We start from the raw sequence: 25319 nt of genomic DNA, 5'->3' as shown, positions 1-25319 counted from the left end.
TCATCTTTAAAACTAAGTGTTAAAAATCAAACACATTGCTTCTCGGCCTTTTGGCTAAGATCAGGTGAAGTATCAAACACACAAAAAATGAACTTTACCAAACTCCTATTGTTTCCCAATACAGAATATATTTATATACAAAAATATGTATACATATGCAGAAATTATTCAGTTGATTGAATATGTCCCATAAAATGTATCCTTTAGATGACAGCATAGTATGTTTTTAAAAATGCTCATTGCTTTTGATGACTAAGCCTATAGTAAGTATAAAATTTTTCAAAACAACAAATCAAGGAAAATTTAAATAAGAACTAAATGCTCAGTAGGAAAAAAATCCCAAAAGTTAAACTACCTTTTCTCCTTCAAAAAAATCTTAACACATAATAACACCAGGATAGTTAGTTCCACAGCTGGAGACATCCCTTACAACTGTAAGTATGAGGTTAGACATGCTTATTAGCTTCTAATTGGCTGATCCCTCTAAATGTTTCCTAGTGATTTACACCTACATGAAAACCCATTTGAACACCAAGTGTAACATCTAGCTTAAAATAAAGTTTTACTGACCTACTTCTCTAAGGTGGTTGCAGTAGACTGAATATTTGTGTCACCCCCAAATTCGCATGTTGAAATCCTAACTCCCAATGTGATGGTACTGAGAGGTAGGCCTTTGGGAGGTGATTAGGTCATGAGGGTGAACTGGATTAATGCCTTATGAAAAGAACCCCAGAGTTCGCTTGCCCTTTATGCGCCCTGTAGGTTTAAATGAGAAATCAGCCATCTGCAACCTGGTAGAGGGTCCTCCAGAACCCGACTCTGCTGGCACCCTGATTGGACCTCCAGCCTCCAGAAATGCGAAAAATACGTTTCTGTTGCTTATAAGTCACCCAGGCCATGGTGCTTTGTTGCAGCAGCCCAAACTGACTGAGACAAAGATGTAAACCCTCCCAAATTATCAAGAGGATTGAGACAATGTTAGTTACAACATGAGCTCTAGCTCTTAGAGAAACAACTGTGAGTCAAAATCCTGAAGCAAGTTTTGAGAGGCAGTTTCCAGAAAAAATAATGAACGCAGAAATTATTCTCCTGGAGTTAAGAGGCAGCTGAATGGTTTATAAGCCACATCTATTTTCCAGGCCCACCTTACCCTACGTGCTCAACGAGGAAAAGAAGCTCCGGTTTTAAGAAAGGGCCTGAGCAGCCCTGGCCGGTTTGGCTCAGCAGACAGAGTCTTGGCCTGCAGACTGAAGGGTCCCGGGTTCCTTCCTGGTCAAGGGCACATGCCAGGGTTGCGGGCTCCATCCCCAGTGAGGGGTGTGCAGGAGGCACCTGATGAATGATTCTCTCTCATCATTGATGTTTCTATCTCTCTCTCCCTCTCCCTTCCTCTCAGAAATCAATAAAAAAAAAAAAAAAAAGAGGGGAGGGGGGAGAAAGAAAAGAAAGGACCTGAGCAAAAGAGACCACCTGATGACCTCTAAATGCCTGAGGGAATAGATGAGAGCAGGGCAGGGACAACTAGGCAAAGAAAAAAAGAAGTTGACCACCAGAGAAAGAATGATGCCTCCTATGCAATTTCCCCATTCTCATGAAGTATATTTATACTTATAATCATAGTTGTACCATTTTAGTAACAATAATGAGAAATGCAGCAGGTTAATCTCAAAAGATCTTGAGGGTTGTGGTGGAGGATGGAAGGATGGATGGAGGAAGCTATCAAGTGGCAAAAACTAACAAAAATTAGTAAGTAACTAAGAAGTGGATTAAGGATTTGAATGCCAGTTAGGCTCCCTTAACAGGAAAATGCTTAATTCCCCTTACTGTGTCTACCTAAGCCTGATAAAGGATTAAAAAAAAAGACAGGAAAACTTCCAGGAACAAAATATCACCCCAAAGTGGCAATGGAAAAAGCTAAAATTACCTAAGGAAAGGATTAGCTTAGCCAGCTTCTTCCTTCTGTACCTGTACTATGAAGATAAGTGTGTATCTCACCAATTTGAATTTATTTATATATATTAAATTCTGTATTACCTTCTTAATCAAAGCTGAAAAAGTGATAAATGGATTTCATATTTATCAAAACTCCTTTAATTAAAAATGACATAAGCCTGGTTCAATCTAGCATGGTTGAAAAGGAACTGTATATGAACATACAACAGGGAAGGAAGGAGGGAGACCTGGTTTCAGGGATGACTGGATCCAAGAGCTTGATTTATTTTCTGAATCAGTGGCACCTAGAACAAAGACTGACATAGAGTCAGTACTCAAATATTTACTGAAAACCTCTTTGTTTATCTGCTTAGCTTCTGTACATCAGAGTTTTTCATGCCAGAAGTGATAGGCAACCTAAAATCACATCCTTCCAATTTCATGCGCCAATTAGCAGTAAGATAACCTTGCTGCTGGTTCCACTTAGAAAAATCCCAATGAATGACTCAGTCACTTGCCCAACCGTGTACCAAATGTGACAAGTGGGATACGCAGTTCGAGTAGCCTGGCCTGGTAACAGACTTACCTGTGTGGTCATAAAGGAGGAGCTGTTAAGAAAAAAACGAAGAGGGAAAGGAGGGAAGGCCTACAGAGAACACAGATGGTAAGTACTCCTGCACCTCTATTTAATGTGACCTTCCTTACCAGCAACCGAACACAAACAAGCCACTCAACTGGGCAATTTCATCAAAGGTTTCAGCCACAGTAGATCCTCCTTATCTAAGTATTCAATATGTGCCCAGCAAAAATACAAAGATGCATAGAGAGGCAAAAGCTATTTATGTTATATTCACTACTGTCCAACCACTTATGAAAGTAATACCTATGCAGACATCCATTCTTATTTCACCCAAGCATCTATCCCTACACACCATGTCACACTATTTTTTGGTCATTCTTACCTTTAACTGCAACCTCATAAATAGCAAAGGTTTTAAATAATTTTATTTTTTTAAACTGATACAGGAGAACTACTCAAATTATATGCCAAACCAAAGACAAATGAGGACCTGTAAGAATTATTACAATTAATATATGAAAAGAGAAAGACAAAATGGCATTAGGTACTTCAAAAAAGAATGATATAAATCTGCAAGAACTAAAAGATGCCCACTGAAAAAACTGGTAAACCTAAGAATATTTTTGTGAAAATGACCTCCAGAATTATGCTCTAAAGGTCAAGTATTAAAATACTGAAGATGTCCATCATGCTATAATATGGTTTTATTGACACAAATCACAACAAAAACATCACTTATTCATTCATTATTCTTTCTAACAGATTATGACTACTTGCAACTAAAAGTTAAATTTTAGCATATGAGCAACTGACTGAATTTTTATCATTTTGACTTAATTTTATATAAATGACCTCAAAGCTTTTTTTCATTTCTGTGAAATACTGTTCATCATTTTAACTAGATTCATACACTGGCCTCTTTCAAGTACTATTTATTTGAGTTAAAGGGGGGGGTGTTTGAGCTTGTACACTTCAGAAATGTTTGCTACTACTCTAAGTATTAAAAAAAATACTTAAGTATCTAATCTGAGCAATACACTGGACTAAGTTCTAAGGGAGATTTGAAGATGAATAATATAAAGGACATTATGCTAATATTTGAGAGGATAAAAAATGTGCTATGAAGACATCCAGAGAGTGATTGATGGTGAATAATTAAAAGAAAACAACAGTAAGAGAATATTTTTAATTAAAAATTTTAACTTTTGTGCTCCTTTGAAAATAAAGCTCTTCCTCCTGCCACAGTGTTTTCCACTCTTCCCTTAAAATGAATGATAAGGCGTGAAAATTGAAAGCCATCTTTGATCTAGCTCAGCTCTGATTTCTTTTAGCTAACAAAGTATTGTGACAGAAAGATGGAATGGCGTGGCTTAACCAAGAGGACAGAGTCAAAAGATAAAGCAGCTATGACTAGAACCTTTGTTGTGGATCCCCAATTGGCCGCACCAAGAGCAGATTCATTAATGCCTCTGCTGGTAGCCATTACTAACTGAAGACCAAAAGAGGACACGATCCAAATTAAAACAAACTATGATGCATGCTACAATTTTCAGGAAAATGTATCTCTTGTGAGGCAAGGTAAACAAGTACCTATGCCTACACTGAGGCAAACCTGATGGGAAAAGCGGCCAATGTTTGAGGCACAGCTCTGTCCCTTACCAACTGTGCCACCTTGAACTTTGTGGGGTTCTCTCATCTTGAAGAGATAATAATACCACTTATTCAAAATAATTCTATGAAAAAGAAATTAGATGATGCTGTGGTTTTAAAGTTATGTTCCTCGAGACACCAGCCACTGAGATTTGCTTCTGAGCTCTAGAAACATTTTAAATCTGGTGGAAATATGCCAGTAATCAAACTGCTGCATCCCATAAGAGAAAGGGTATACTATCAAAGAATAGCTACTGAATTCCACGCAAGTCTAGACCTTGCAAAACGTATATTACATGAGCACACTGTTCTAAATATGCAAACAGCAGCAACATCTGATAATGTAGAGGGAAGCAAATGAGGATGCATATCAATGAGTTAGTTCAGAGGATGAGGTAGTGATTTCTTAATAAGAGATGTTAGGAATCGGTTTTCTTTGTATACTATATTCATAAACATAAATACAAGGAACACATACTGCTCTAAATCAAGTGTGTAAATACACAGAAAGAGACGAGACTTGTTTTAGTATTTAGTTTTAGCATTTCTAATTATGAAGAGTAAACCAGACTATAGTACTGCAGCAAAAAAAAAAAAAATAGGGGCAGCTTAGAACATCACTGGGGAGACAGGAAAAACAAAGGTAAGGAAAGCAGCGACCCACAATCTCAGCATGCATCACCAAAGCAGGTGATTCTCAAGAGCTCACCTGGACCTCTTACAGTTCTTAAAGACTTCCACCAAGTATCTTGGTCTACAACTGCTGGGTAGTTGTGATAGGCTAAACAATGTCCCACCCCACCCCACATATTTTTTAATATATATTTTATTGATTTTTTACAGAGAGGAAGGGAGAGGGATAGAGAGTTAGAAACATCGATGAGAGAGAAACATCGATCAGCTGCCTCCTGCACACCCCCTACTGGGGATGTGCCTGCAACCAAGGTACATGCCCTTGACCTGAATCAAACCTGGGACCCTTGAGTCCTCAGGCTGACACTCTATCCATTGAGCCAAATCAGTCAGGGCCCACCCCACATATTAACATCCTAATCCCCAGAAACTTGGAGCATATTACAGTACATGCAAAAAGAAACTGTGTACATGTGACTAAAGATCTTGAAATAAGATTAGCCTACATTAGCCAAGTGGGGTTTCAGAGAGGGAGGATCAGTCAATAGTAGATGTGAGGATGCAGCAAGAGGCTGGAGTGATGCAGGTGAGGAATCAGGAAGAACGGAGACAGCCTCTCGAAGTTGAAAAAGACAAGGAACTTCCACAAGGAACCAGCCTTGCAGACCCCTTGACTTTAGCCCAGTGAGGCTGATTTTAGACTTTTGATCTCTAAAGGGAGGATAAATGTGCAGTTTTAAGCCAGTACATCTGTGATAACTTGTTACAGCAACCACAGAAAACTAATACCGTGACCTCCTGAATCTACCTCTCCTATTTCTGAAGAGCCGTGGCTTTCTCCTCCTTTCCTACCTCAGGGGCACCTGGCCCAGACCCTCACAGGGAAGCTGGTGATGAGTCGATGCAGAAGAGTCCTCTAAGCAGGTGGCAGTAGACCAGGCAAATCTTTATGGACCAGGCTAGAGATGCCTCGAACCCCTTCCAGTCACATGCCATTGCCCAGAACTCGGTCCCAGGGCCCTACATGAATGTGGAGGAAGCTGGGAGTGCAGTCTAGCTTGTGCCTATGAAGAAGAAAAAACTGATGTAGTAAACAACTGTGGCACACCATCAAAGAATGTAGAAAAAATATAATAAAGTCTGATAAAAAATATTAAAGCCACAGCCAGAAAACAACAGAAGTAGCTCTCTAGAAGCTGCTGACAAATATGTCCAGAGTCACTGTGAATGCACTAACAGAAGTGGCTATTAAAAAGATGTATGCGTCTTTCAAACCACTATAGAATAATGCCATATAAAGTGTCAATTTTATTATGGCATTATCTTTAAATCTTACACTATTCAGACTTAGTAATGAGAATGTAGACAATGGATTTCATAATTTACTTTTTATACTATCAGTCTGTTGGCAGGAGAATGAAGAAGGTAAGGTGCTACAAAGAATATTTTAAATGAGACAAGAAATCACTTATTTTTATTTTTATTTTAGCTGATAGAGAAATGTCAACTCAAAAACAATATAGTGGTCTCAACTTAGGTATGCTCCTAATGTTCTCTATAATTTGGAAATGTAGAGTTCACTGCTGTGAGGCTTACAAAGATCCATAAAAATGAAAAAACATCTGAACTTACTATTCAGAATAAATAATTTTGCTATTTTGAAACTGCAAGTAAATATCTGATAAAAGAACGGTAGTGGTTTATGCTATAATGGGTGGGAGGAGAGAGCATTTCTATAAAATTCTTAATTCCTTTTTAATGTATAATTGCTAGTTTCCCCTGTGAAAAAGAAAATATATATTACTACCCCAAACTTCTTTATCAGTTTAATTGGTATCCTGAGAAAAGCTGGTTCATGGGTTGATGCTCAATCACTGAGCCACACTGGCCAGGCACATGCCTGGGTTGTGGGCTCAATCCCCAGTAGGAGGCATGCAGGAGGCCGCCAATGGATGATTCTCTCTCATCATTGATGTTTCTCTCTCTCTCTCCCGCTCCTTTCCTCTGTCTGAAATCAATAAAAACATATTTCAAAATAATAAAATAATTATTATCATTTCTAACTACTTATTTTGTGAATAATTATTTCTCAGTACTATGCAATTTCAGAATGATGAGCTTTATACACTATCATACCTGTTTATGTTGAACTCTGTAAACCACCATTTAAATATATATAAAAATCTCAAAAATGTGAGCTTACCCACTTTAGGAGTTAGAATTCTAAAATAATCCCCAATGTCCCTTAAATAATTCCCTCTCGGTGAGCATGGACAAGATTGTGAATGTGTCAGAATTACACTCCCATAATTATGTTACCTTATATGCCAAAGATCTGCAGATGTCAAGTCCCTAATCAGTTGAGCTATTCAAAAGGGGAATTATATTGGGTGGACCTAACCTAATCAGGTGGGCCTAACCTAATGGGCATTTTCAAAGCAATTAAAAATGTCAGAGAGGCGATCCTGCTGGCCGGGAAGGAAGCAAATAACCATGTTTTAAACTGCCTATGGAGGGTGGCTCAAGAGCCTAGAGAGCATAGCCAGCAAGAAAATAAGAAACCTGGTCCTATGACTGCCAGAAACTAAATTCTGCCACAACCCGAATGAACTGTAATGTGGACCTAGAGGTCCAAATGAGAATCAGCCTAGCCACACCTTACTTTCAGCCTGTGAGGCCCTGAATGGATAACCGAGCTAGGCCATGCTTCTGACCTATAGAAATTAGGAGATTTTAAAAAAAGAGGGGGGTGGTGGTGTTATTGGAGTTAAGTCACTACATTTGCAGTAATTTGTTATGCATTGATAGAAAACTAACATACAGACCATCTTTGCATTTATATCCCATTTCTTAAATGCTCATATGGATTATTCATCTTAAAAGGAGCATATAAGAGTGATGGAAAGATCAATTGCTAAGCAGTTCTATTACTAGCTATATATACCACACTCTCTAAGAGATGAGATTATTTTAGACCAGGACATTTTATGTACAATCTACAAATAACATCTCAGAAGAAATCCATGAGACTACAGTGGTTGGTAAAATCGCCGCAGTTCTTAACTTCAGGCAGTAATTCTGTAATGACACCTTGATTATAAGAAAATGCTTGGAAGAGTTTTTCTCTTCAAAAATCTCTGAAGCCAGAGACTCCTGCCTCATTGTTAACTCTGTTGTTTTTCCAGTTGCTTCTTAGGCAGGAAAGCTTACAGAAAAGTTTATTATTACCTCTATTTGTTAATGGTTTTGATCATTTATATGCCAGAATCATACAGTATTAATATATTTTTAATCAGAGAACTATGAATTATTTAAATTGATACTGGCTTATATCTTATAAAATGATCCACAGCTGAAACATTCTATAAGCATAGCTAATGCTGATACTGCTAAACAAAAGGGTGCAATTTGTAAAATATCATGTTACCAAATTTCTACCAGATCCTTTAAACAGAAGCAATATTCCATACATCTATGAAATACTGCAAAGGCAAAAAGTTGATCTGATTCATAAAAATGTCGTAACATCAGAAAATTGGTTTGGGACCTTGAAAGTAAGGTATAAAAAAATGAAGGTTACCATTAACTGCCTACCAATTTCTCATTTTAAACTGCAATACTGTCATCATATCAAAGGGGAAAACTTACGTAAAACTTTCAGAATCACAACTAATTCCTTATGTATTACATATCTGTGATGAGTGTTCACTCCCTTAATCTCTTCCTCAGACCCCAGAGCTCCTAAAATGGAAACCATTCTCCTTAACTTTCAGTCGGGGATGAGGGTAGAGTTAGCGCCCTCTTACTTCTGTGTCCTCCCATAAAAACTCCTGCTCCTTTAGGAGTCACACCTTAAAATCATAACATTGTCTAACCTTGTTTAGACACTGTCATTAACGAACTCTTGGTCACGACCCTTCACCCTCCCATTATTCTGAGTATTGAATAAAGTCCACATAAACCATCTTACTTACACCTACCCTTTCAGCTCCATGTCCCCATCAGTTCCAACAGTAACGTCAACACCACCTCAGCCACCCACTCCCAGGGTCTCATCTGTACTAACAATGGACGCAAATTCACATCAGTGCTCTAGAGAAAGAAGCACAGAGATCCAGCCATGTGAGCACTGAGGAGGAATCCCCATCCGAAACAGGAGGAAGGGGTAACCTGTCTGAGTTGACGTTGGAGGGAAGCGTGTATGAGTGGTGAGATATGAAACAGGAGAGTTACACTAAGGCTCACTCAGGAAAAGCACTTAAAAAGCAAGCAAAGAACTTGGATTGCACCCTATAGGCAGTTCAACCATATTTAAACAGTACTCCTCAAAGACAGCACTGGTCAGAGAAGTCGCAGGGGGTATCCTTAACTGAGGTGGGGGAACAGGTGGTGCAAAAAAAGTCACGAGGAGTAAAGGCTTAAGACTAAGTGAAATGTGCCCACATTGTTGGCTTTGGCAAACAGATGCATAAAAATGCTTTAGCTAGTGTTAGTAACTGAAGGAGGCACAATTTGGGAGGGTAAAGATGAAACAGAAACTTACTTTAATACTTTCTTAATCTGTGTAACTGATCATTTTCTTAAAGAAAGGATAAATTATTATAATAGCTGCTTTTGATGATGGCAAAGTCAGTAAGTCCACTGGAAATAATTACAGAATTTGAGCTCTTTTTATATTATCAGAAGTGGCCATTACAGATTAAAACAATTCTAGATGAAGTTGATTAGGTGATAAGTGTTAATGACATAAGAAATAGAAACACCATCAAAATAAAGAAACTCCATGACATACCAGAAGAGCAAATGACATACCACTAAGAGGCTAGTCTCCCACAGTCTTATGACAACATGAGTAAGGACTCAAAAATTAGTTTCTAATGACTGTATTCAACATAATTAAGGAAAGTGACTATAAAAATCTCTAGTCAATTATCTTTGCCTGTTCACTTATTTCTCTTGACTATATTCTTAGAGAATATACCAAAACTAATTATTTTTTAATGAATGTAAACATCTCCATCAAGAAACACACACACACACACACACACACACACACACACACACAAATCCATACATGCCACCAATTCTTTCATGATGCAAAGTGTCCTACTGGGAAGTTCTCAAACAATGCAAAAGCTTGGAATTCTCACTGTTTTATAATAAAACTAGAGGCCCGGTGCACAAAATTCATGCACTGCAGGTGGTCCCTCAGCCCGTCCTGCGCCCTCTCGCAGTCTGGGACCCCTCGCTCCTTACTGCCCACCTGCAGCAGAGGTGGGAGAGGCTCCTGCCACCGCTGCTGCGCTCGCCAGCCGTGAGCCCAGCTTCTGGCTGAGTTGCACTCCCCCTGTGGGAGTGCACTGTCCACCACAGGGCAGCCATTGGGGGATGTCTGACTGATGGCTTAGGCCCGCTCCTTGAGAGGCTCCACCACCACCACTACACTCGCCAGCAGTGAGCCTGGCTTCTGGCTGAGCAGCGCTCCCCCTGTGGGAGCTCACTGACCACCAGGGGGCAGCTCCCGCGTTGAGCATCTGTCCCCTGGTGGTCAGTACACGTCATAGCGACCAGTCGTTCCATCGTTCAGTCGATTTGCATATTAGGGTTTTATTATATAGGATACTAGACAATTTATTCCAGTAACTAAATAATTTATAATTATTATATAGTCAGTGTATTTAGCAAAATAATTAATTTTTAAGAGTATTATCACATTTTAGGACCTCATCATGTATAATGCTTTCATTTAAATGTGGAACATATAATAATAGCTACCAATTATTAATCATCATGTTCTACACATTGCACTAAGCACTTTAGATAGTCTTATATCTGTATTTTAAAGCGGAGAATCTAAAAATCAAGAAAGTAAGGTGGTTTGTCTCATGTCATACAATTAGACAGGAGCTGATCTAACTGAACCATCTGTTTGACTCAACAACCTATGGTGATAACTGTTACTGTCATAACTATTTCTTCCTTAAAAGTGACTAAGGTCCGCCTTGCTCAGTGGTTGAGTGTTGACCTATGAACCAGGAGGTCATGGTTCGATTGCCAATCAGGGCACATGGCTGGGTTGTGGGCTCAATCCCCCTCCCCGCGATGTGGGGCATGCAGGAGGCAGCCGATTGATGATTCTCTCTCATTATTGATGTTTCTATCTCTCTGAAATCAATAAAAATATATTAAATAAATAAATGTGACTAAGGTCCATTCTTGATTCCAGGTTCAACTTCAGACTTCAATTTGGCTTCCCCAGAACAAAGGAATACATCATTCATAAGTCAGTAATACATAATGTAGTAAATTAAATTCTAACTGCCTTACTTTCTGGTTCAATGGTGTCAAACCTCACACTGGCATGCGGTTCTGAACTCAGCAGAGACAGACATATGGTCAAAAAAGTACCATATCGGTAACCAACCATTTCCCAACATTTCCAATAAAGAATGTTTTTCTTCCTCTATTGGAAGAGATCAGTTTTCTAACCGAGTACCAGATAGAGAACTGAACAAGATTTCAGAGATATGGGTGCTCATTGAGAATTACAACATCAACTATTTAAGTTATTTTGCTCTTCTTTACCCTTAAATAAAACAGGTGCATTCTGCAACACCTGCATATAATACAGGCATACCTCAGAGATATTGATGGTTTGGTTCCGGATTACTGCAACAAAGCACATCCTAAACTTTTTGCTGGTGGAGGGTCTTGCCCTCAATTTGTAAAAAATGCAACATCTGTGAAGTGCAATAAAATGAGGTATGCCTGTATTAGACTCTCCTGCCTAAAAGAAATAAAAGCAGTTTTGGAAGACAACTTTTTTAAATCCTCAACAATTTTCTCCCTAATTTTTCATTTAAAAATATTTTAATTGAGATGTTATTGTAATGTATAACTATGATAGATTAACAAAGTTTTTCACATAAGTACGCATAATTGAAGATGCTAAGATGTTTTGCGGATGTGCACTTTTTTAGGCCTCTTTTAAAGGTTTTCTTTCAACTGAAAATTACTGTGATCACAGTGTTCTTTCTAGGAGATAAAACAGAATTTCCTCATCGTTTAATTGTTGTCTGCTGTGGTAATCGCCCCCCCCCCCAAAAAAAAAAAAAATACTACTTTCTTAAGACAGACTATGAAATCTAAAACTCTTGGACCATGGTATATAAATACAAAATGCTAGGAGTCATATCTTTAATTTATATGTAAGTACAGTTTTAATTTAACAATAGTTCTTTTCTAAACCTCTCACCAGAACTCCACCAAGAATTTTATATGGCCCACTTCCATGTTAAAATAAAAAAGTTAAAGGGAATAAAGAGGAACAACTGTAATAATCTGAATAAATAGCAACTTGAATTTTTTTTTAAAAAAAAAAGTTAACAGGAAGAAGTTAAGATTGAGTTCAGAGTTGTTTCAGGCAAGGAGAAAGAGAATCAGAATTATTTTCTGTGTGTGGCTTTTTGTTTGTCTGTTTTTCACTCTCTCTACCCAGCTATCAAGGAAGGTGTGTAATATTTGAAACCCGAATTATCTTTTGAGCCACGTGTGTCAAACTTCACCAGGAAAAACCATCTTGAATTATACAAAGAAGATACTCTTACTACAATGACGTACAATTAAGAGGCCTTACTCGCATTTCCAAAATAAATATTTGTCTGATCCTGCTAGATCCCAGGGCAAGACGGATTCCTGAAATTTGCAAATAACTCCACTATAAGTAAAATCAGTAACTTCAACCCTGGCCCTCATCCAAGTTAGTAGAGGCCTAAGACTGAAATCAGGTGATCCGACCTTTACAAATATATCTGCGTAACTTAATGTGAGGTCACTCTCACAATTACAAATTGAGTTCAACATACAAAAAAATAATAATAAATTAACAGACCGCTGTAAAAATGTATAACGAAGACTGCAGAAGAGCATACACTCTCCACAGGCTCTGTGGCCTCCGGAAAGGGGAAAGGAAGGGAGCGGGGACAGAGGCACAGATTCTCCCAAAGGGTGTTTCACATCCCAAACACTCAGGTGCGTGACTCCAGGGCCTCAAGGTCCTGGTCCAATTTAGGGTCAAACGCGCCCGGCGTCTGAAAGGAGCGAGATGCTGAGGGTCCACGGAGGCTTCCTCTTCCTAGAAAGCCCAGGGCTCACCCCACCTAGGACACCGGGGGACCCCAAGGCCTCGCCCCCAGGGCTTCCCGCCCCCTCGGCCCGCCCCAAGGCCAACATCACCCAGGCCTGGCGGCTGGGTTGCCTAGCAACGCGCCCGCCCCCCCCCCCACCCCGCCGGCGGAGGAAGGCGCCCGGGGAGTCCGTTCTACCTCTTTCTTCTTCTGTCCGCCCCCGAGCTGGATGCACAGGAGCAGCAGGAGGAGGAGGAAGGGGAAGCTCCCGGTGGGCAGGTGCCACAGCCGCCGCCCCGCCGGCCTGCGGCGTGAAGGAGCGCCCCTGGCACCCATCGCCGCGGGGTGCCTCCTCCACGCTCGGTAACCGTGCGCGCCCAGCTCCGCCCGGCGCCCGACACCGGCCACGCTAGCCGCCGCCGCGAGCCTCCCGCCCGTGCCCTCGTGGGTGCCTGCGGCGTCGCCGGGGACCCGTGCGGCGGCCGGGGACGCGGAGGAGGAGGGAACTGACAGAGCATCCGGTTCGCGGGGAGAGGGGCCTGGGAAGCCGGGGATGGGGCAGGAAGTGGGCGTGGCGAGGGAGCGGGAGCCCGCGCCCCGTGCTGCGCCGCGCGCCCCGCGGTTGCCGTGGAGACCCGCGCGGCGGGGCGGCGTGCATCTCTCGCTCCCCGCCCGGAGCCGCAGGCCGTCCTGCCGCTGAGGCCAACACTGGTCCGAGGAAGACGCCGGGGCCCGTGCGCCCAGCACTACCTGGATCCACATCAGACCTGGCTCATGGGATGGAGTGGAAGAGCTTTGAGGAATTGGGCAGGACCTGGCCACCCTAGTCAAAGGCGTAGTCCAGGCTCCTGCTGAACCGCCTCTGACATAATCCCCAGCACCTGGAGGCACAGTAGCCGCCCACAACCTCACAGCCCTTCCTTGCACCTGCAAATGAGGAGCCAATCTGCACACCTTTCTGTAGTTCTTTCATTAAGCATTCATGGAGCACCCAACTGCAGGTACTAGGCACTTGGAATGCAAAAATGAATAGGACGCAATTCAGTTCCTGCTCCCTGACACTCCAGGAACAGCAGCAGCAGGCTGTTCAGTGAACATGTGAGATGAGCCAGGTGCTGTGGTCATGCTCCCTCTGTAGCCTTCATTCCTCCTCTCCTCTAGCTCAAGAGTTTTTTTTTTATTTGGATCAGGACCACATTTTGATAGTCTGAGGAAGCCGACTGACCCGGTCTTAAAATAGCACTTGTCAATGCATGAATTAAATACAGAGGATTCCAAGGGAATCAATTACAATTAAATGCCATTATCAAAATTGAAACAATTCTTCCAACGGGTAGTCAACCAACATTTGTATTTTGGAAATCCTGGAAAGCAATGTGGATGTGAGAACCAATGTGTAAACATTCCAAGTTCACGTTGTCATTAAGATATGTAATCTAGCAGCATACCTAGCCGCAATTTTAATATAAACTAATTTTGAAGTAGTGATGATAATATTTTGAAATATCTGCTACCATTGTACTGTAACATGAAAATATCTGTCATTTCTACAAGAAACAAAGCCATATGCACTTCTAATACTACCATGTTTTACTAGTATTGCCTGACTTCATGATTGAAGAAAAGATTTTCATCAAAGATTAATATAAAAAAGACTTTTTAAATTCAAGGTTCACAGATACTCTGAAATTCCATGAACTCCAGATTAGCAACTCCTGCTCCACAACTAAGTCTTATCAGAGCAATTTTCAGATAAAGAAATCAAGGTCAGAAGATGTAACTCGAAGTCATGTAACTAGAAAAGAGTAGAGAAGGAATTTGAATGTTGGCAGCCTAGCGCCATAGCCTTCTTACATACTGTGCTATGCCACCTTCGTAAAAGGAGTTGACAAATACAGTCCAACTTCGTTTCTCCAACGTCTCCCGTCTCAAACAATTCCGTTCTCCACCAAGTTGTTCACAGAAAAAATATCTCCGCTGTGGAACCAAACTTGGTTTCGAACTGACAACCCTGTCCAGCTGATACCTCAGCATGACAAAAAGCATCTCTGAGGCAAAAAAGGAGAGAATGCTTTTGTAGCATAATTTTAAAACATAAAGAAGCCATCGATGGTGCTAATGTTGCTAAGGGTGTGAAAGAAACAGTGATCACAGACAACTGAAGAGGTAGAAAAGCTTGATTTGGATCAAGGAAAAGCAGTCAGTGACAGCCATTTCAGAAGCAGTGACATATAAACAAGCAAAGATGTTGCATGCGGACCTGAAAGACATTGTGGACGGAATGCTTAAAATAGACTTAAGGGTAGTAGGGGTGGTTCAATAAATTTAAGAAAAGAAGTGTTTATTTATAGATTAAACAGTACATTGGACATGTACTGTATAGAAGAACTTTTAAAATGGCATCTTTGGGCATCTGGAACAGATTAATTCAATTTACATTATTTCAATGGATAAAAATGACTTGGTTTTCAAACAAATCACTTCTCCAACAGCCTTCCAGAATGAATTAAGTTCGAGAACTGAGGTTCCACTGTAAATCTCTCTTCTCTATCTCCCAGGCTTTTAATTTCCCACTCTTCAGTGAGCATTTTTTGTCCATAGTAATTTTCCCTCCCCAAAGAATAGCTTCTTGCTTTTTTCCTTGGGACTTGTGAAAGTGACCTCACATTTTCTCTATTTGAAGACAACAGTACATGTATGATCTATATCAGCTAAACATCTTCATTGATACATACTTACCATAATCAAAATTTACCATTAGCCCCTTTCTCTCCCAAACTGGTCTTAATTTCTTTATTGTAATTAATGGTACCCCCATCCCCTTAACCACCAATTTTCAGAGTTTCCATTTTCCCCACTCTCCAATATTTGGTTCCGAAGTTACTCCGACTCCAGTGTCTTAGGAATATGACTTCCTCTACTCACTTTGTAACTCTACCATCCATGAGAAAGACATCAGACATCATTAGTAGTCTGTCTGCCTTCCCTAGTTTATAATCTTACCCTTCTCTACCAGCCTAGTCCAAGACTTCTTAATCCTGCTTCTTTACCTTCTATTCTTGGTAGAGCAGCTAGAAAGATACTTTTAATATATAAATCAGTGCAAAGTATTTTCTCTGTCCTTCAGCATAAAAAGCAAAGTCTTTTCCATGCCCTCAGGACCCGACATTACTTTGCCCCTGGCTCCCTTTCCAACTTCATTTCCTACTTTTCTTGCACATTCTAACTGCTCCAGCCAGGCTGGCTTTCTTGTTTTCCTCAAATATGTCAAGTATATTCTGCCTCTGGCCTGTTCTAATTGGTGAAACTCTTTACCTAGATTTCCCATGGCATACTTGATCATTTGATTCAAGTCCAGGCCCAGATATCCTAAAATGTTATCTCCTCATTCCTCTTTCTAAAAAACTCTTTACCCTTTCTAAAAAATAAAATAAAATAAAAAATACACATACCCCTTTAACTTTTTTATATGACTTATCACTACCTGAAATTATGCTGTTGCTTTCATTATTTCTAGTCTCCCTCATTAGGATTTACACTCCATGAGACAGGGGCTGTGAATGCACACTGCCAGAATCATCCCTGTTTTTCATTTTTTATTGTTTCCAACACTCACTGACATTATGCTTTTGTATTCATTTTCCTGTCCTTTCCCATTAGGATGTAAACTACAGGAAGGCAGGGGCTTTATTTTCTTCATTTTTGAATCCACACTACACAGAATGGTGCATTTGTTGAATGATTGGGCGAGTTTATTCCCTTAAGTACAGCACTGATTGAGTCACTATTTTTAGTCCACAGACTTTCAGTCCGTCTTCACTAGGTTCAAAAGGAGCTCCAAACTATCGATCCTGGCTCATAGCCAAATCCAGCCCTTTATTCCTGCTCTAACACAGCAGCCTTCAAACTGGAGTGTGCACCAGGAGCTTTATAGACAATTGGTTTTAGGAGAATTAATTTCCAAAAATCTCAACTATCATGTGTACTTTCCTGAAATTGATGGACTTAGGAAAGTGCCTGAGGCAAAGGCTATGAATTGTTCTCTTTGCCCACACCTTTCTTAGGACAATTGCCTTTTCTCTCTTTTCTCCATCCAGCCTGAGTGGTGAGCTGAGGTGTGCTGCCCCGACTAGTGATAAAAGTAATAATACCAATCGAGGGCAGCAGACAAAAGGACAGTCTATGTGTTTGCATAGATATTGAAAAAGTGAGTGATTCTAGTGACTTAGCAAAAAACTTTTTACTAATCAGAGGTTTCCAATTTTTTGCCTCCAACTGGAGGACATAATCCAGTGGTCCTATAGACAATTTAAAAATCATTTGGGGGATAAAATGCTATGTAATTTTTGGCACGTTACTCAAAAGGAATTCAAAGGATTGAGTGATAGTTTGATAATAGACTTCTATTCCTGTCTACTCATTGTGAATAGTTTCTTAGCATATAAGAAAAATAAAAAATGATAATAAAGTGATGCTGAATATTATCTCACTTGAGCAATAAATAATATTGATCCATAGATATATAAACTGATTGTTAAAAACCTAAATCATGTCTAAAAGTAATGTCATAATAAAATTTAGCTCATTAATATTTTCTCAAATTCTTAATATGTTACTTTTATCAGTTGGGTAGTACTAATAAATAACCAATGATAAATCAGTGCAAAAGACATTTTAATATAACCTTATGATCACAGTAGTTTGTTTAAATCAATTTACACACCTTTTGCCAGGGAAAAATTGTTTTCAAGCATTAAAAAAATCAATACATGACTTTCAAGCATAGAAATATATAAATATTACATTAAGATAAAATTGTATCAAACTATACTGCTGGTGGGAGGGTAACTGAGTTCAACCACCTTGAAAAACTGTTTGGCAGTATTTACTAAAGCCGAATATATCTACCTATGACCTAGCAGTTCCATATGGACATATGCTGTATTCACCAAATGACATGTACACATTTGTATAGCAGCTTACTTTCTAAAAATCCAAAGCCGGAATGAGATCAAACAGCCATTACTAGTAAAACAAATAATTTGTGATACAGTAATATTATATATTAATGAAAATAAACCAGTGACATCTATACATAATATGGATGAATTTTACCACATGAGGACCCAGCCACAAAACCAGTGTATTTTGGCTGATGGAAATAAATGAAGACCAAACAAGAACAGGCAAAGGCTAATTATTCAGAGCTTGCTTATAGCAAGGGAGTTAGCCACCATCACCTGAGTTTTGGCAGAGACAAGAGCAGGCAGAGGAGTAGAGAGGATTAATAGTAGAAAAAGGAAGGGCTTCAGGCGTGCCCTGGTTGGCGGCCATTGGCATGGGGAAGCGGCGAGCAGGCTAACAAGAAAGATGTCTTCTGTGATTGGTTAGTGGTGCATATTTGGCTTTCTCTAATTGGTCCTAAGTTGGAAACAAGGACAAACATTTGGAAAGCTGTCAGTGATTAATCAAGTCCTGGTCATTTGGGGCTAATTGTAACAGGACCCCCGCCTGAGGTTTCCAGCTGGTTTTCAGAACCAACCATGCTATTAGGCCTTTGGAACTTTCCACTCCACTCCCTGACCTCCAGGGAGGTAAGAGGGACGGCAGGTCGAATCAATTGCCGAGGGTCAATAATTTAACAGTCATGGCTATGTCATGAAGCCTCCATAAAAGCTTTAAAAGAATGGGTTCAGAGCGTTTAGGGGTAGGTGAACACTTGGAGAAAGTATAGAAGCTCTGTACCCCTTTCCCTTGACCCGTGCATTATTTCCATCTGGCAGTTCCTGAGTTATATCCTTTTATAATAAATTGGCAATCTATTAAGTAAAATACTTCTTCCAATTCTGTGAGCCACTCTAGCAAATCAATTGAACCCAAGGAGAGGGTCTTTAGAACTTCCAATCTATAAGCCAGTTGGTTAGAAACACAGGTGCGAGGATTTATATAGAATTTCAATATCATAACCTGGGGCCCAACATTTGGATTTTTGCAACCTGAGTCCTGAAGCTGTTTTGGAAAGCTTAACTTTGCCCTTTGGGGCTCTGAAACCACCTGCAGAGCAAGCAGCCTTCCTGTGCTGATTGTACTGGTTGATAAACTGTACCCACTGTGTGGTTGATAGCAGCACCCCCTGTCCTGGAGCTGCTCAACCAGAAACTAGGACTTTGATAAACGCCTAAGGGTGTTACCCATTGTTCTTACCATTGAAAGTCCATTTGCCTCCACCAATCAGAAAATGAGTAATGTGAGTTTATAACCTTGTTTCCCTAGCAGCCTTTCTCTTTCACGATCATCATCTGCAATTTATTTCTTTTAAAAATTCCTTCCTCCCCTCCCATGACCCCATGTGGAAGCCTGTCCTTGGATCATAGGGAGGGCTACGTCCTCTGATCGGCAAATCATTCACTTTACAAAGTATTCACCCAAATATTTCCAGTATGCACCTGGCACCATACATAGTTATTACAATATAATTGACTATATTCCCTATGCTGCATTTTACATCCCGGTGACTAATTTTTAACTACCAATTTGTAATTCTTACGCCCTTCACCTTTTTCACCCAGCTCTCTATCTCCCTCCTCCCTTCCATCTGGCAACTATCAGTTTCCTCTCTGTAGCTATGATTTTATTTTCTGTTTTGAATGTTAATTTATTTATTGTTTTTTAGTTTTTACATATAAGTGAGTTCATATGATATTTGCCTTCCTCTGTCTGACTTATTTCACGAAGCATAATATCCTCTATGTCAGTGGTCGGCAAACTCATTAGTCAACAGAGCCAAATATCAACAGTACAACAATTGAAATTTCTTTTGAGAGCCAAATTTTTTAAACTTAAACTTCTTCTAACATCACTTCTTCAAAATAGACTCACCCAGGCCATGGTATTTTGTGGAAGAGCCACACTCAAGGGGCCAAAGAGCCGCTTGTGGCTTGCGAGCTGCAGTTTGCCGACCACGGCTCTAGGTCTATCCTTGTTGTTAAGGATGTAAAATTTCATTCTCTTTTATGGCTGAGTAATATTCCACTGCATGTATGTATCATAACTTATTTATCCATATAGGTCACTTCCACATTGTGGCTATTGTAAATAATGTTTCAGTGAATATAATGTTTGTCTACACTAGATATTTCAGGAGTGCACACATACCAACAAAATATTTTTTTCTACTCTGCAAAATTCAAGCACTAGGAAAAGAGAAGGAGAGGAACAGGAATAGAAAAAAATATGAAGTGAGAAGCCAACTTCTGACAAAAATTGAATTATTGTTGTAAAGGGCTTATTAGCTCCTATCTGCAAGAAGAGACAAAGTTTAGATGTAGGAAAACGCATTTTGACATATATACGCACACAGAATTAGAGAGTGTCCTTGACAATTTTATCTAGCCATAAAATTTAAAAGCCAGTGTTTCTGAACCCTGAAGTATAGAAATGAAATTGAAGAGGGGTCTTCTAATGAAATAAAATAATCTCTCTGTAGTAGACAAGACAATCTCTTCATGAGAGTTTCTTCCCATTTTGTTCCAAAGGAGCGATCAAGTAAACATCTTGCTAATGTCAAAAGTTCCCCCAGTAGTCACTGCAATTTCAAATTGTCTCTGGGAAATGTCACCAGTCAGATGGTATGTAAGCATTATATTTACTTTTTTCTCTTTATTGAATGTATTGGGGTGACACTGGTTAAAAAAATTATACAGGTTACAGGTGCACAATTCTATAACATATCATTTGTACACCGTATTGTGTGTTCACCACCCTAAGTCATGTCTCTGTTCATCACCATTTATTCTCCCAATACCCTCCTCTACCTCCCCCACCTCTCCCCTCCCCTGCAGCAATCATTTCATTGCTGTCCATGTCCATGAGGTTTTTTTCTCTCTCTTTTTTTTTTCTCAATCCCTCTACCACCCTCCTCAACACACCTCCCTGAGCTGTCAGCCTGCCCTCTATCTATGAGTCTGTCTCTATTTTGCTTATTAGTTCATTTTGTTCATTAAATTTCACATATGAGTGAAATCATATGGTACTTGTCCTTCTCTGACTGGCTTATAAACCATTAAGGGAACAAGGTTTGGACCTGAAAGAGGTGCAGTTTTAGACTGAGAAGTTCCAGAACTGCAGCAGTCTGTGAGGCTGGTACTTGTGCAAACTTGTGTCTCTGGAATTTGCCTTGATCAGACCCCACACAAACGCCCTGACTCCGGGCAGGTGAAATTAAATAAATCATTTCTCACAAGACTGAAGGAAAACTCATTTGGAAATGGTGACCTAAAGCATTTTTATCCACAGAACACCGTGTGAGGACACCTGAATTCCTCCTTCCTCAGCACTGGCTCAAGGGGGGACTTTCCATGTCTATTTCTGTCCTCTCCTTACAGACTGTTCCTCACATAGACTAGAAAAGAAGATTATGGCCTGGCCTGCAAGGCTCAGTGGTTGAGCATCGACCTGTGAACCAGGAGGTCATGGTTCATTCCTGGTCAGGGCACATGCCTGGGTTACAGGCTCCATCCCCAGTGGGGGGCATGCAGTAGACAGCCAATCAATGATTCTCTCTCCTCATTGATGTTTCTATCTCTCTCTCCCTCTCCCTTCCACTCTGAAATCAATAAAAACATATTAAGAAAAGTAAGAAAAGCAGATCTTGGAAGTAAATACTGCAATTCAAGAAAACAGTTCACCAAGAAGCAAAACATATCTGATCATGGGACTAAAAATGCCAAGATAACTTATTTCTAAGTGAAGAAACAAAACAAAATAACCCAAATGCTGAACAATCACAATGAAATATCAATCAGAGCTCAGTTCAACATAAAATTAACCTCCCATCCATGGCCAGCGTGACACCTTGAACACGTAAACAGATAGAGATTTGAAGGGTCTTCAATGTGCATGTGATTCCTAAGCCTTGTGTCCTGCTCCTACAGTAAGAGTGTCTGCTGAACTTGGTGGAAACTCCATTTCTGTTAATAGCCTCCAGCCAACAAATACACTTGAAGGGAAACCAAGTTGGGTTTGTTGGCTCATTATTATAGGATTTAGGCTTGTGTTTAATCTTTCAAGGAAGTGTGGTTTTGCTCTGGATTGAGAGCCATCACAAGCAGAGAACATTCCATGACAGGGTATCTTTTTTGTTTGTTTGTTTTTAAATATATTTTTATTTATTTCAGAGAGGAAGGGAGAGGGGGAGATAGAAACATCAATGATGAGAGAGAATCATTGATTGGCTGTCTCCTGCATGCCCCCCACTGGGGATCGCGCCCTCAACCCAGGCATGTGCCCTTACTGGAATCGAACTGTGACCTCCTGGTTCATAGGTCAATGCTCAACCACTGAGCCACGCTGGTCAGGCTTCCATGGTAGGGTATCTTAATAATTTTTGTCTAGAAGGTTAAACTTTAACCTTCGCGACCCACAGGTTGAGAACCGCTAGCAGGGTCGCCTAAGACCATCAGAAAACACAGGTATTTACATTACGATTCATAACAGTAGCAAAATTACAGTTATGAAGTAGCAATGAAAATAATTTTATGGTTGGGGGTCACCACAACATGAGGAACTGTATTAAAGGGTCGCGGCATTAGAAAGGTTGAGAACCACTGGGTTAAAGGAACAATATAGAGCTAAAGATAAAATTGATTTTTAAAAAAGGAGCAGTCACTTTATTAGCTGGGAGAGGCAGATGCTTGGTCATATTCATGGTTTGTATGGTGCTATTGTTCTTGTCTTTGCTCTGACAGATGATGGAAGGGAATTATTTTTGTCTTGCTCAGTCACCGTCACGGAGTGGACTTGTTTGATGTTCACGTTCTGTGAAATCTTTTAGCTTCAGCAGAGGAATACTAAGGCCTGTTGTCAGAACCAGATCAGCTCCAAGCTGACTGAAGCCAGGAGCTGATTTGTTCTTTCTCATCTTGAGCAAAATTATCTTAATTTTCTATTTTAAAAAAATCATAGGATTCTCATGAGGATAAAAATAAATAAAACATATAAGGGGATTATTACGAAGTTCAAAATATATACTCTTCATAAATATTTGGTAGTGTTCTGATGATCATTTACTATTGCATTGAAAATATGTTTGTTCCCCTCGTGCCGAGGACACTCTGAGGGCAGGAACTGGGCTTTACTTTACTTTGTATGCTCTGCACCGCTACACAAAGTAAACTGTTTGTGAACATGGGCTCTGGAGTTGGATTCTTTGCTCTACTTCTTAACTATCAGTGTGAGCTTAGGTAGATTACATCACCTCTCTGTGCCTCTGCTTCTTTATTTGTAAAGTAAGGGTCATAATAGTACTATGAAGATGAAAGAGTGAATACATACAGAATATTTAGAACAGTGCCTAAGACATTTTAATGCTATATACTAACTTCCATTGTGGTCAGAGGCACTACATAAATATTTAACTGAATCTATATACTAGGGTAAATACAGGAGTAGGAGCAAGAGACAAAATATATGCATAGTTCTGCCCTAGTCTGTTTGGCTCAGTGAACAGAGTGTCGATCTGCGGGCTAAAGGGTCCCAGGTTCGATTCCGGTCAAGGGCACATGCCCAGGTTGCGGGATCAATCCCCTGTGGGGAGCATGCAGGAGGCAGCCAATCAATGATTCTCTCTCATCATTGATGTTTCTCTCTCTCCCTCTTCCTTCCTCTCTGAAATTAATAATAATAAATAAATAAATAATAATATGCATAGTTCTTATCTAACAAGCACAGATATTGGAATGACATGTCAAAGTATCTCTCCAGCTGCTCTGTGGAGAATAGACCACCAGGAAAAGGATGTGAACAGAGACTTCAGCCCATATCCTACTACTGTATCTGATACAATACACAGGAGCATACAAGTTTTCCCCCCAGAACTATCATACAGAGGCTCATGTTGATTATACAGAACTTGGAAACCAAGGGTTGGAAATATTAGGCATTAGTATTTAATCCTAGCTGCCTTTTCTCATTTCCCTAAACATACTCATTTGTTAGATGATATATCTAAGTTATTTTAGTATTTTCAAATTGGATATTTAAACCAAGTTTTCTGTAAAGAGTGTTTCCTAGAAATATTCCAGAATATGGTCTATTATTTTTAACTGTATCTTAATAAATAACTGAAATATATTTTTAAAAAATATATTTTGATTGATTTCAGAGAGGAACAGAGAGGGAAAGAGAGAGAAACATCAATGATGAGAATCATTGATTGGCTGCCTCCTGCATGCTCCACACTGAGAATCGAGCCCACAACCCACGCATGTGCCTGGACCCAGAATTGAACCATGACCTCCTGGTTCACAGGTAGCTGCTCAAACACTGAGCTATGCCAGCTGGACAATAACTGAAATATTTAAGTACGATGTCTATGTAATCAATAGGAAGTAAACTATTTTTATAAATATTGTTAGACCTCAACCTAAAATCATTTCTCATAACATTAAATTAAAACATGCCTTTTTATTCATATACTTTAGTAGCATTTGTAAAAACCCATTGTATATGTTTTTTTCATTACTGTTTGATTTCTGACCTGGAACTTTTATAAAAGCCAACTTAAATTAATATTTAGAACACAGGATAAAGAACTAGTCTAGAAAAAGATTTAAGAAAAAGAATCATAGTACTAAACAGCATACACCTGTGCAATTACATTTTCAAACTTATGTTTGGGTTGTTTTCAGAGCAACCTTAGTGTCTGATTTGATTATTGACCATTTGGTTATCTCAAACAGCATTTCACTTACTTGTTCAACATATTCCACGTACCTGGAGATGCCAGAGGAACATATATTAGGGTAAAAAAAATCATTTCAAAGAACTGTTCATTGGTTGACTGAGGGGAACCTGGGGGAGGACATTATTTTCTCACATTCTTGTATGTTAGATGCTCTACTCTCGATTCCAATAATTACAGGCTGTTGTTGTTCCTTGCAATTAAGCCCAGGTCAAAGCCCAGAGTCTGGCCACTCTTTGGGAGAATGCAGACAGAGTTTTCTAGATGCATTAAGAACATTCAATTTATCTTAATGAAATTATACAGCAGGAAGGTAGGGATATGGACAAATGATTGAAGCTATTTAATTCAAGCAATCTGTAGCAATTTCTTTAAAAAGGAAAAGAGTCCACGAGGGTCACAGGCATGTGTAGAGAGTGTCTCTGAGCTTCTGCAAGTAATTGAAGAAGTGTTCTCCAGAACCAGGGAAACACTGGAAAGGAAACTATGCGGCCAGGTGAGCAGGAGAGATAACTTCACTATCCTTATTATTCCAAACAAATTGTCTGAGCTTGGGCAGATGTGAGTTTGCTGCAGAATGCCTAACAGTGTTATTTTGATTTGTGGTTCTCATGGCTTAAAAATACTGTGATTTGTTAGGATACAAGTGAATAATTTA

General features: G+C 39.8%; 1 protein-coding gene and 1 pseudogene across 1 annotated transcript in view; one reads left to right on the top strand and one right to left on the bottom strand.

Annotated features, from left to right (window-relative positions):
- TUSC3 (tumor suppressor candidate 3) overlaps positions 1 to 13419 on the bottom strand; it is a 105444-nt gene extending 92025 nt beyond the window's left edge. Inside the window, exon 1 of the mRNA XM_008146221.3 lies at positions 13120 to 13419. Coding sequence (XP_008144443.1) covers positions 13120 to 13257 — 138 coding nt within the window. The 5' untranslated portion in view covers positions 13258 to 13419. The remainder of the gene's footprint in view (positions 1 to 13119) is intronic.
- LOC114233295 (U2 spliceosomal RNA) lies at positions 35 to 191 on the top strand (annotated as a pseudogene).
- Positions 13420 to 25319: the final 11900 nt, after the last annotated feature.

The sequence above is a fragment of the Eptesicus fuscus genome, chromosome 8 (genome assembly GCF_027574615.1).
Source record: "Eptesicus fuscus isolate TK198812 chromosome 8, DD_ASM_mEF_20220401, whole genome shotgun sequence".
Taxonomy (NCBI): domain Eukaryota; kingdom Metazoa; phylum Chordata; class Mammalia; order Chiroptera; family Vespertilionidae; genus Eptesicus; species Eptesicus fuscus.
Note: the sequence above shows the minus strand (reverse complement) of the source record. Positions and strands in the feature narration are given on the sequence as shown.